This window comes from Neomonachus schauinslandi, chromosome 3, assembly GCF_002201575.2.
Source record: "Neomonachus schauinslandi chromosome 3, ASM220157v2, whole genome shotgun sequence".
Classification (NCBI taxonomy): Eukaryota; Metazoa; Chordata; class Mammalia; order Carnivora; family Phocidae; genus Neomonachus; species Neomonachus schauinslandi.
In genome coordinates, this window is record NC_058405.1 from 161,598,150 (window position 1) to 161,611,146 (window position 12,997).

General features: G+C 41.9%; 1 protein-coding gene across 2 annotated transcripts; it reads left to right on the forward strand.

Moving 5' to 3' along the window:
* The first annotated feature begins 4,802 nt into the window (after window positions 1-4,802).
* CTLA4 (cytotoxic T-lymphocyte associated protein 4) lies at window positions 4,803-11,158 on the forward strand. 2 transcript variants are annotated; one of them, XM_021703081.1, is made up of 4 exons: window positions 4,803-4,979; window positions 7,566-7,913; window positions 8,383-8,492; window positions 9,967-11,158. In XM_021703081.1, the coding sequence occupies exons 1-4, from the start codon at window positions 4,871-4,873 to the stop codon at window positions 10,069-10,071; spliced, it is 672 nt and encodes a 223-aa protein (XP_021558756.1). In that variant the 5' UTR covers window positions 4,803-4,870; the 3' UTR covers window positions 10,072-11,158. The 2 variants fall into 2 exon arrangements, with proteins under 2 accessions (XP_021558756.1, XP_021558757.1); XM_021703082.1 differs by lacking the exon at window positions 8,383-8,492 and having other exon boundaries at window positions 4,850-4,979; window positions 9,967-10,109.
* Window positions 11,159-12,997: the final 1,839 nt, after the last annotated feature.

Sequence of the window (12,997 nt, forward strand, 5' to 3'; positions counted from 1 at the left end):
ATCAAAGAATGCTTACTTACTCTCACTTTTCCCAGAGCTGGAAATGAGACGCAAAAGAAAGAAAAAGGGTGAGACCTGAATTGAAATGGAGAAATTCTCCATCACCTGTTATGTACAAAGGAGACCCTAGTTAGATGTTATATGTGGGGTGAATGTGTGAGTGTCATGGAAATAGAATTTGAAAGCGGGCAGACAGAATTGCATGTTTGACTGTAATAAATACAACATGTTATTATTGTACATGAGATAATAGGGAAAAAGTAAATACTGGATGAGAATGAGACCAGGATTTAAATCCAGTTTTAACCACTTACCAACTGTGGGACTGGATCAACCAGGGACGCTACAGGAAACAGGTGGTTCAAATAAGAGAGTCAGCAAAAGGACTATTTTAAGAGGTGTAAGGAGGGTAAGGAAAAGAAGATGCTAATGTACACAGCTGCTAGCAACGCTGGAAGCTGGTCCACTCCCAGGGCTGAAAGGACCAGGGGAAGAAACAGTGAGAATTGGCTCATAGGAGGGCTAGGGGGTACCTGACAAAAGCTGTCGTTACGCAGAGCTACCATTACTGCCATAGATAAGGTCCTGAATCTGGGAGAGAGCAGGGAAGAAATACTCTGACCTCCATCCTCTTGCCTTTGGATCTTCTTCGGGAGCTTCCCATCTGCTGATCCCTTCCAGAAGCCATTCTGCCAGGGAACCTAGTGGTCCATGGGGGTCTGTCTCCCAGGAGGAAAACGGATGTAAGGAAGGGGGATGGAGAATAATCCTGAACAAGTCGCTTCCTCTCTCTAAATTTCAGTTTGCTTATCTGTGGTATGGTAACTACCAGAGTAATAGTGGCCTTACAATTTTTACTTTCAACTTTTTATTTTGAAAAATTTCAATCGTACAAAGAATTTATAGGAATAGTACCATGAACACACAGATATACTCTTCACTTAGATTCACCAATTGTTAACATTTTGTCACTGTTGTTTTATTCTTTTTCTCTCTGTAATAACACAAACATACACACTTATTCTTGCTAAACCATTTGAGAGTTGCTTGCTGACATCCTGAGACTTTATCCCTAAATACTTAAGCAAATATCATCTAAAAAAAGATGTTTCCCTACATAATCCCAGTTAAATGATCACACCCAGCAAATTTAACATTAATATGTTATTCTCAAATATAGTCTCTATTCAAATTTCCCCTAAGTGTCTCAATAGCGTGCTTTATAGTGGTTTATTTTTTTTAACCAAGGATCATACATTGGATTTTATTGTCATGCCTCCTTAATCTCCTTTAATTTAGAACAATTTTCTAGGTTTTTTTTTCCTTTTTTAATCTTTCATGATGTTAACATTTTTGAAGAATCAAAGGCCCATTCTGAAAGCCAGTTATTTTGTAGAATGATCCCAATATGGATTTGCCTAATTGTTTTTTCCATGATTAGATTCAGTTTAACCAATTTTGTCAATAATACTACAGAGATGTTGGGTTCTCAGAGCATTAAATCTGGAGTCACAAGATATCAAAATGTCTCATCAGGGGTGATTGATCTTCAGTTTGAGCCCTTGGTTAAGGCGGTGTCTGCTAGATTTATCTATTATCTTTTCCCCTTTGTAATTATCAAATAATCTATGGGATGATACACGTGAATATATCTTTTTCACCAACATTCTTTTTACCTAATGTTTTTCAGAATGATTGCATTTTCTTGCTGTTGCAGAAATAGTGTCATGAACGTATAATTAGGGGACCTGGTAAACTTCTTTGAAAGTTCCTATTACAACCCTCATGTCTTCTTATATTAAACTGTTTTCATTCATTTATCTATTCCTTTAACAAACGTTTATAGAGTGTTCCTCTGTGAAGACTTGTCTGTGAAATTTTCATCAGTGGCTTTATGGTTGTCTACACTAATGTCTCTAGCTCAGATCTTTCTCCTGTGTTCCAGACCACATTGGCAACTACTTTTGAGTCTCTCCACCTTACCATCTATAGATAAAGTCCATGTGGCCAAAGGGAACTCATCATCTTCACTTCCCGATCTGCTCTTCCTATGTTCCTTATTCTAAGAAGCGGTACTTCTGTTTTCTCAATGACTCTATAAAGACAAAGGAGTCCTTTTTCTTGAATGTCCAGACACCACAGTAGGTCATTTATACATGCTGCATGCATTATCTCATTTAATCCTTGCAGTAGCCTTGAGGTATAGTCACTATTTTCTGGAGGACATTTGGCTCTGAGGCCCAGATCAACAGCTAGGAAGTTTTCATGCTAGGATTCAAATCTAGTTCCCTTTGACCTTAAAGCCTTCGCTTTAGCATAGTGATTAACAGCATCACTGCCTTCAAATCCTGGCTCTACCACTGACTATGGGGGATTGGATAAATCGCAAGTCTCAGTGCGTTGGTTTTATCTTTCATAAATTGAGAAAAACTGTAATCCCTGCCTTGTTGGGTTGTTCTGAGACTTGAATGAGATAATATTGACAAACATTTGAACGATTCTTGGCAGTACCGCAGTAACTCCCAAGCCATAAATCTGGTGTTTTCCATCCATTCACTGCTTTTGGATTAGTCCCCTTAGGGACTCTGTCACCACTGTTGTCATTTCCTTAGTTTAGACCAGGAATTGGCAAACCAAGGTCTGCAGGCCAAATCCAGCCTCCACCTGTTTTTGTAAATAATGTTCTTTTTTCTATTGGGTCATGACTGATATTGTGAATTATGTTTTATTGGAACAGAGCCATGTCCATTCATTTATGTATTTTCTGTGGTTGTTTTCACCCTACAACAGCAGAGTTGAGTAGTGGAAACAGGGACCATACGACCTGCAAAGGCTAATATATTTACTGTCTGTCCTTTTACAGAAGTTTGCCAATTCCTGATTGCTTGGGGTATTGCGATAGCCTCCTTCCTGGTTTTCCTGGTTCTATCTTATTCCTCCTTGAACCTATCCTCCCCACCCCTTCTCCTGTGTAAGGGGAAATTTCCCTAGGATGTGAACTCAGCCATGCTAATTTGCTCCTTTTGGTGCATTGGCCCTCAGTGCCAAGAACATCAGCTTCCACCTACTGTGGATTACCAAACTAGACTTGTCCTCTGGCCATAATGAGTGCTTTATGCCCTTTCCAATCTTGGCACATGCTATCCTTTTTGTCTCAATACCCACCCCTTGCTTTTGTCCTCAATAATAAGCTCAGGTTTTACTTTTTCTTTCTTTCTTTTTTTTTTAAGATTTTTAAAAATTTATTTATCTGTCAGAGAGAGAGAGAGAGAGAGAGAGCACAAGCAGGGGGAGTGGCAGACAGAGGGAGAAAGCAAGCTCCCCACTGGGCAAGGAGCTGGAAGCGGGACTCAATCCCAAGACTCCAGGATCATGACATGCACTGAAGGTAGATGCTTAACCCACTGAGCCACCCAGGCATCCCAGGTTTTACTTTTCCTGAGAAACCCTTTCTGACTTCCACAGGCTGAACCAATGGCTAAGGGAGTATAGAAAAGGGCCTCAGTAAAGGCTCCCTGGAGGAACTATCACGTTAGTTAACCCCTGGAGGATGAGGAGGAGGATTAAATAAGAGAAAACAGGCATTGGAACAGCATGGATAAAGTTGATGAGACCCAAAAGAGGTGTGTTGGAGAAAGGACAAGCAGAGGAAGGAGGCATGTGAGGAAATGCTGGAAGCCAGGCTAAAAAGAGGCATTAGGTCCATATTCTATAGAGCATCCTCTGCTGTGCTGAGCTATATGGACAATGGGAAACCATAAAGGGTAGAGCTGAAGTAGGCAAACACCATATTCCATGCTGTAATGGTCTGTTTGCATGTCAGTCCTCTAGAAGTCCCTTAAGGCGTTAGTTATGTTTTGTCCAGTCATCATTCAATCTAAGGGCACATACCGTTATCACTGGCATGTCACAGGTTCTCAATAAATGTCTTTTTCGTTATTCAAGTATATGAAAACTCCTCAGTATTAAGGGAGGTGGTCCCCAATGTTTAGTATTCTCTTACAAGATGAACACTTGCCCTGTTTACAGTTTTCTTAAATTTAAGAACTTCAGTCATATTTAATCTTAGCTCTTGGATTTTATGCTTGAAAAATTCCCTTTAGAAAGAAAAACAAGTCTGTCATTTTATGGAAGATTTGAATCTCTTGGATCATTTTGGCTAACTTTTTCTGGACCTTCTCCAAGTCTGTTTTGTCTTTGTTAAGGCTTTCAAGAATACCTGAATTCTTTCTTAATCTGTAAACCAGAGGCAAATTCATTTATTTCTCATGATTTTGGTATTTTTCTCTCAACAAAATGCTAAATGGAGTTTGGAGAAATAAACTCATGTTTGTAAACTTGCCAGGGATGGTGAACGCAGAGCTTTTATTAATGATGTCCACAGACTAATGCTGTCATGGGCCAAGGGCTCAGACTAGCAACATAGCAGTTTTGGAGATGTGAATGAAGTAAATTAGCTGATAAAAGATGCCTAGATAATTGGACTAATTGGGACCTAGGGAGACTCCTGCACTCCAGGAAATTCTCCAAGTCTCCACTTATCCTCAAAGTGAACAAGAAGCTTCAGTTTCAAATTGAGTGCATTTTCCATCCATGGATTGGCTTGTTTTGTTCAGTTTTACTTTGAGTGTTTGAGGTTATCTTTTCGACGTAACAGCTAAACCCACGGCTTCCTTTCTCGTAAAACCAAAACAAAAAGGCTTTCTATTCAGGTGCCTCTGTGTGTGCACATGCATAGTACATACCTGGGATCAAAGCCAGCTATATAAAGTCCTTGATTCTGTGTGGGTTCAAACACATATCAAAGCTTCAGGATCCTGAAAGGTTTCACTCTGCTTCCTGAAGACCTGAACACTGCTCCCATAAAGCCATGGCTTGCTTTGGATTCCGGAGGCATGGGGCTCAGCGGGACCTGGCTTCTAGGACCTGGCCCTGCACGGCTCTGTTTTCTCTTCTATTTATCCCTGTCTTCTCCAAAGGTGAGTGAGGCTTTTGGAGGATGAAGGTGGAGGAGGGGTTTCTCCCACTTGCGTTTCATTTCTTTTAGCAGTCAAGGACAGTGATTTATAACAAAGCCAGAAGCTAAAGCTAAAACTCCTGGCTTGGATGGCTCTGTATTCCAAGGCAGGGAGGGGAAAGCTGACAGCAGCAAATAAGCAGAGCTAGAGCTCATAGCACAGCACCAGGCATTGACTAGGAGCTTAATGAATACATCTGAGTTGGTCTGGGAGATGAGCAATTTCAGACACTTCTATAAGATTGGAAGAAAATACTGTAAGGTTAAACGATTTAAGAGAGGAAAGATATCCGTAGCCCTTAATGCATTTAAGTTTGGAATCAGGGTGAACTCGAGGATTTCCTTTTTAAAAAACATGGATTTAAGTGAATCATATAAAGTTTCTTTCCTACCCAATTTACGATTTTAAGATTTTCTAATTCACTTTTATAAATGAATCAGCTTGTTTAAAATTTAAGCCTTCTTTACTCAAGTCAGAGTTTTAAGGTACTCAGTCAATTCTATAAACTAGTTAGCTAATTACTTAAAAAATGAAAGCAGTTTGAAATTGTCAAACCAAAAATAAATAAATAAATAAATAAATAAATAAATAAATAAATAAATAAAAGAAGGAGAGAAAGAAAGAAAGACAAAGAAAACCATCAGTCTGTTTGGCATAAGATACTTAACAGCCACCTGACCTATCTGTGGACTTCGGATGCAGATTCCCCAGTTTTCAGATAAAATAAAGCTCTTTAGAGGTTGATACCAGGTTTGCTATAGAACATAAATGGTGAGTATTCTCACTGAATTTCAACTTTATTTCTCTCGAGGCTGTCTCAGTTAAGAAACCATGTGGTTTATATGAAATATCTTAGGTGCTCAAAAGATATTTGATGATTAAATTATTACCAGATAAGATATACTCATGTACATTTTCCTATTCTACATGTTTTGAACATGTAAAGATTAAATACTCTTAGAAGTAATTACCTTTACTTTGTAGAAAATTTACCTCAACCTGTAACTGAGATTCTCCACTGAAAAATGAGTGTGACCAGATTTAGTGGTGATAACTGGGAATCTGTCTGGGGGGAGGACAGAAAACTTGGTTTTCTTTAGGCTTAGCAACAAAACAATAAAGATTATCGAGTGCTCATATGGGCAAGTTCTAATGGTGGCTCCCGGGAGTTTATAAGCCAAAGGCAGAGGTTTCAAGAGGTGTGATTAGTGCACAAAAAAACTTTAATACAGGGTAGAACATGATTAAATACTGCAATGGAGTTATAACAGTGCAATGCTGATCTGATAGACAGGGATGAGGGTTGGGGAAGAAGACTGTTATCTAGCCGGCCGGGGCTGCTGGATTAACCCTAGCAATGGCTGCTATCATACTGTTCTCTCTTCTGAGGACAGATGTTGTCCAGTCCTCTTGAATATCACTAGAAAGGACTAGTGATAGAGTGATTTCTGTAGAGTGATTTATACACAGGAAGAGGTGTCCTAGAAACGCAGACTGGAGTGATAGGTTGGGATTGGATCATGGAGGACATAAATGGCACTTAGTTTATTTGTCTTTGCAGTCAATGGTATGTAAGGCATTAAAGGGTTTGAACAGAATGAGTGACATGGTTCATCCAAGTTTTGAGTGTCACTTGTGTGATCGGCCAGAGAGGGGACAGGTTAGTTGCAGGAAGGTTTGACACAAAGCTACCATTTTGTAGATGACAAGAGCCTTTTTGAATGGAGAGCTGGCCTCCCTTATCCTGTTGAAGCCAGAAGGAGAAAGAACAAAGGAGCATGAGGGTGTTCGAGTGAAGGAGAGAGAGTGGCGGAAGAGGTGGTGGCGGTGGCAGGGGAAGCCCACAGAAGTTAACAGCAGGGTTGCCTCAGCCTACAGAGGAAACGACCCGGTGCCCTCTCCTCTGTGGCTTCCTTCATGTAGCAGCATCCCTCTCTCTGATAATAATGCCAGGGAATGTGGTGGCTGGCATAGTGATCCAGGGTTCAGCCACTGTGCCTGAGAGAGGTACAGGACCAGGTAATGTAGGCAGAGGTTTGTGAGGTTTACATTGAGGGGTAAGGCAAGATTCTGTACCTCAACCTACAAAATTTCCCCTACTGCTCATTATAGTTCCTGTAGTTCTATGATAACCTTAGAATACCAGAGGTAGAAGGCACTCTGTTATCATCTGACCTAATCCCCTCTTTCTGCATGTGAGGGGAAAATGAAGGCTACAGGGGAGGCATGACTTGCCCCAAATCACATATTTCATGGTAGGACCAAGCCTTCAGTTTGTCACGTCAGTGTTCTTCCCGCTATAGGAAATTCTTGTACAATAAGGAAACACCTTCTGGAGATTAGCTGGAAGACAGCTAAGAGATTGAGGGGACGGGTTGGGGCGAGAAGCAAAGGGATGGGGAGTGTTTGTTGAAGGGGGCGAAGGGCTGAAAGGTGAAGCTGGAGGGTGCCCATCAAAGATCAACTTCTGTTAGCTGGAGATTCTGCCTGAGCCTTGTGGTAGGTGAGCATGAGTTTGCTTAGTTCCCTCTAATTTTCTCTTATTAGGGATGCACGTGGCCCAGCCTGCAGTGGTTCTGGCCAGCAGCCGAGGTGTTGCCAGCTTTGTGTGTGAGTACGGGTCTTCAGGCAATGCTGCCGAGGTCCGGGTGTCAGTGCTGCGGCAGGCTGGCAGCCAGGTGACTGAAGTCTGCGCCGCGACATACACAGTGGAGGATGAGTTGGCTTTCCTAGATGATTCCACCTGCACTGGCACCTCCAGTGGAAACAAAGTGAACCTCACCATCCAAGGGTTGAGGGCCATGGACACGGGGCTCTACATCTGCAAGGTGGAGCTCATGTACCCACCACCCTACTATGTAGGCATGGGCAATGGAACCCAGATTTATGTCATCGGTGAGCAAAACCATATCACTAAGCTGACACCTTTTGCATTGCTGTCTTCTTGGCACAAAACCAGCTTTGTTCCTTAACTTCAGGTGGTTCATTTTAGGATTATGGAAATTCTTTTTAAGAGTTCTTTGGTATACCACAGGGTAGTCTGGTTAATATGGGTGGTCACGCAAACAACATTCTGACTAAAAATAAAATGGGTTGGGGATAGTGTTTTTTCTACTGGAGGTTGGGGCATTCATTCTGGAAGTGATAACCATCATGAAGTTTGGGCTTGGGCTTTTGATAGGACATTCTTGGGGAAGTGGCCTCCAGTAGCCAGACTTCCCTGTGGACTAACAGTACTATTTAGGGGTGGACACCGAGGTTGGAAGCTCTTCCAGAACCTCTTCCTTTTCTCACTAGTGGGGGGAGTAGGGTCCTAAAGTTTAAAGAGTGTCTCAAGGAAGCTCTGCTTTGTTTTCTGTTGTAGATCCTGAACCTTGCCCAGATTCTGACTTCCTCCTCTGGATCCTTGCAGCAGTCAGTTCGGGGCTGTTTTTTTATAGCTTCCTCATCACAGCTGTTTCTTTGAGCAAAATGGTGAGTGCAGTGCCGACAACACACCACTTTTGGTGGGGACGCCTTCAGTGATAGCAACTGACCAAATGACGCTGCTGAGTTCAGTTTTCTTGAGATGAGGCAATAAATGAAGAACGGTGGTAAAGGAAGGACAGTGGTAAAGAACTCACCAGAACTCTTGGCATTGGCCTTTGAGGTTTCAGGATGACTAACACTTTAGAGGAGTGTGTTTGACATTGTGTTTGTGTGCTTCTCAACAGGGTTTCAGTTTGAGTAACCGTTTGAACAACATGGGGCAGCTGTTTTGCTCTTTGTCTTCAAGACAATTGTACTTAATAACCCTGAAACATAAGATTAGGTTGGGCCAAATGCTGCTATAGAAGACCACCTGGATGGGTTTTATTCTCCCCCTTAGCGTCCCTCTACCTCACCTGGAAGCCATCTCTTGGGGCCGCCCTGCTTGTGCAATCCTTGTCCAAGCTGTAGCTGTCCACAAAACACCTTTCCAGGGCTCCTTGTCACCCAGTCTGCTGAAATGGGAAGTCTTGCCTTCCCCTCCAGCCCAGTAAATGAGAACACCAGTTTTTATTTATTGCAGTTGTTGGAAGAGATGGAGGTACAAAATCAGGCCTCCTGTCAGGATTTCTTTTTTTTTTTTTTTTAAAGATTTTATTTATTCATTCGACAGAGAGACACAGAGAGAGAGGGAACACAAGCGGGGAAGCGGGAGAGGGAGAAGCAGGCTTCCCGCCGAGCAGGGAGCCCTATATGGGGCTCGATCCCAGGACCCTGGGATCATGACCTGAGCCGAAGGCAGACGCTTAACCGACTGAGCCACTCAGGCGCCCTAGGATTTCTTTCTGATGGTCTCTTTCAGCCCCCTCTGCGTATGGTTAGCTTTGTCGCCACAAAATTCTCCTTCCGGGCCTCTCATCCTCTCCTCCTCTACCTCCCCTCTCCTTCAACTCGATTCCAAGACCCTCTACTCAACCTGTTCTATTGCTGTAGATTCTTCCTACCTCATTTGCTAGAAACTGCCACACAGACAAGTAGACTAGAATCTCAATTTACTGAGGGGATAAAAATTGGGAACCGAGGTGGACTAAAAAGTATATGAGGAGTGGAGATGAGAAATACAGCTCTAGAACAGAGTAACTGAAGTTCACTATCTTATCAAGCTCTTCCCCTCACAGATAAGATGTAGTCAATTACCATAGGCATTTTGGGTGTTCTTTCTAAAGCTTTCTCAAAGTCCCTTTCTCCTCTCTTGCAGTCAGGGAAAATGATTGCTATTTTACATCAGTAGCACAGAGTGATTTATCTAAAGTGAATTATAATAGCTGAATCAAGAAAATCTCCTGGGGCTTATAATTCTGTATGTGTACATTCACTTTTTCAATGGGGTAGGGACCCAATATTTGTTGAGTCTCATTACGGCTAGAAACGGCTTCTGTATTTCTCAATAATAATTACTGTTTCTTTTTGTGTTTGGCAGCTAAAGAAAAGAAGCCCTCTTACTACCGGGGTCTATGTGAAAATGCCCCCAACAGAGCCAGAATGTGAAAAGCAATTTCAGCCTTATTTTATTCCCATCAATTGAGAGACCATTATGAAGAAGAAAGAACATTTTCCAGTTTCTAAGAGCTGAGGCAATTCTAACTTTGTGCTATCCAGCTATGTTTGCTTGTTTGTATATTTTGGGGGGGATTTATCTCTCTTTAATATAGAGCTGGATGCAGAACCCAAATGAAGTGTACTACAATTCAAAGCAAAGGTGCAAGAAAACAGAGCCAGGATGTTTCTGTCACATCAGATCAAATTTTAGTAAAAGTATCACTTGAGAGCAATATGGGGATGCAGCATTATGATGTGGGGTCAGGTATATAGGTTAGGGAGTGGTGCAGTCCAAAGAAAGCAAGGGAAGGGAGTTAGGGGCAGGAGATATTGTACACACTTTGTATTTACATGTGAGAAGTTCATAGCTGAAGTGATGTTTTCAAGATAAATTTTTGTGTTATTTTTCTTAAGTGTAGAATTACATGAAGACTTTAAAAATACTCACATGGCTATATTCTAGCCAGTGATTCCAAAGGTTGTATTGTACCAATATATATTTTTTATTTGATAGTATTGTGCATGGGGGCCACATGTGCTTTTGTGTATTTGCTGATGGTTTCAATATAAACACTATATGGCAGTGTCTTCCCACCAGGGGTTCAGGGGAAGTTTTATGGAGGGGCTCAGGACACTAATACACCAGGTAGAATACAAGGTCACTTGGTAACTGGCTTGGAAACTGGATGAGGTCATAGCTGATTCCTGTAGCCACATTGGGCTGAATTGGTGTTGACATGTGCTTTGGGCTTTTATGTTAGCTCCATTCAAAGGTTTGCAAGGGAGTCAAGACTAGTGTATCTGGTTTAACTCCATAGAACACCATTGTCAAGTAAATGGCTCATTCCGGGACTCTTGTAGGTATGAACTTCCAGGGAGCTCTAGTTTCACGAGAGCCCCAATTCCTTACACATGGTTAATGCCGTGGATGGAAATCAGCAGCAGGTGGCAGGGTGGGGAGATGAGGGTTTCTGAAAACTAACACTGTTGGTGTTTTTTAACTCACTATTTTCCATGAAAATGCAACAACATGTATAATATTTTTAATTAAATAAAAATCTGTGGTGGTCATTTTCTAGAGTTGTCTTTATCTTCCATGCATCTGAATATTGTGTTTGAGTTTGTTTTTAATGGATTCATTCAGCAGCTGGTGGAGTCTCCAATTATTAGGAATACTGGGAACAGATTGATAAAAAGGTAAATAATGCTTCATGAGGCAGCCATTACCTGCAAGCCATTCTTGGAAGGAACTCCTCCTCTGTCCTTTTCATTTCTTCCCATCTATTTGAAATATAAAGCAGGAACAGCATAAGGCCTTTATAAGTCACACGACATTCTCTCTAGCACAAATTCCTCATCTCCTCTTTCTTGCCTATAAATTTCTTAGCTCAACTCATACCGTTGCCATGGCAACTCCTGTGTTGTCAATCATGTTCCTTGCAGCCATTCTGATCTGCTTCCATAGTAAATGGAGCTTTCCCTTGTGGCTTCTGAATGGACTATTTCACACATGTGGGGAAAACATAGCTGTGGTCCTGTGTTGCCATCAGCTGGCAGACCGGGGCCTGGCCCACTGAGCCCTCTGTGATTCTTGGTTAACCAATGTTTAGCCTCAGTCTACTGGGTTTCCTCTCAAGTTTTCTTATTCTTGACCTCTACATCCTGTTATTATCTTGTGAAATACTTCTCAGCGTGACCAGGGACCACCTATAACTGAATCAACTGGGTCACTTACTAAAAATGTTGATTCAAGTGCTTAATCTCAGATGTACTGAATCAGAAGCTTTGGGTGATGGGGCCAGGAGTTTGCTCTCCCAGCAAGTGCCTCAGTTCTTCTTATACCCATCAAATTTTGACAATCATTGTGTGGGCAGCCTCCTCTCTCCTGCTCACTATAGCTCTCTCTCTATCTCTCTCCTTTTTCTTCCTGCAGGTGCTAACAAACAAATGAGACAGCACATAGTGAGCATTCCATAAAGATTTTTAAAATAAAAATGAATATGTCTTTCAAAATATAGTAATCACGATGACCTAGAATGAGCCCCTACTATGTTGAAGACTGTACCTCTTGCTCTCTTGGCCTTTGATTGGAAGCCACGAAGAAACACACAATTTAGGAGCCCCAATGGATAGTGTGTTACTATTTCTACTTCTTTATATGTCTTTAGAGAGAGAATTCTTTTCCATAGTTGACGGCAAATTTAAATGACAGAGAGGGCCTTAGACAAAGGACATCTCAGGTATCTTTCAGACATCATTAGACAATGGGCTACTTTAAATAAGCTTAATATCTCCTCTACTGTTACCTGAAATTCTACCATTAGTTATTTAGTTAAGCATTGCCTTCTCTACTCATTATCAATTTTGAAAAAGATATAATCCTGCTTTAAAAAGTTTCCCCTATGGCAGAGGAAAAAGGCAAGAAAGACTGTGACCTGGGCTTCCACTCAAAGGGGAGAAAACAAATTGGGGGGGTTTCTGGGCATCAAATGAAAGCCTTTTCTGATCCCCATTTTCTTTAGAGGGTAGATCTGTTACTTGCAATGATCAGAGAGATTCACTGCCCCCCAGTCAGAGGAGTGACTTTTTCCTGGCATGTCAATCTTCATCACTATCTCCAACTCTGGCATCAGGGTCCTGGGGAAGCCCAAAGACTCCACTCATCTCAATAGGGCTTAGTTCACCATGGAGAGGAGAAGGCTGGGCACCATAACCCTTCTCCCTGGAACCACTGGTCTCAGGTAGGAATGTGGGTGACAAAGGGAACATGGTAGAGCTATCAGTGCTGCCTGACTCAGCCCCTACTCCTACCAGTTCCCAGCACATACCTCGCTCACCTCCCTTCTTCCAACATGGCACTCTCATTTCTGCTACTTTCTGTTTCCCTATTTCTCAGCGCCAAACATCTTTAG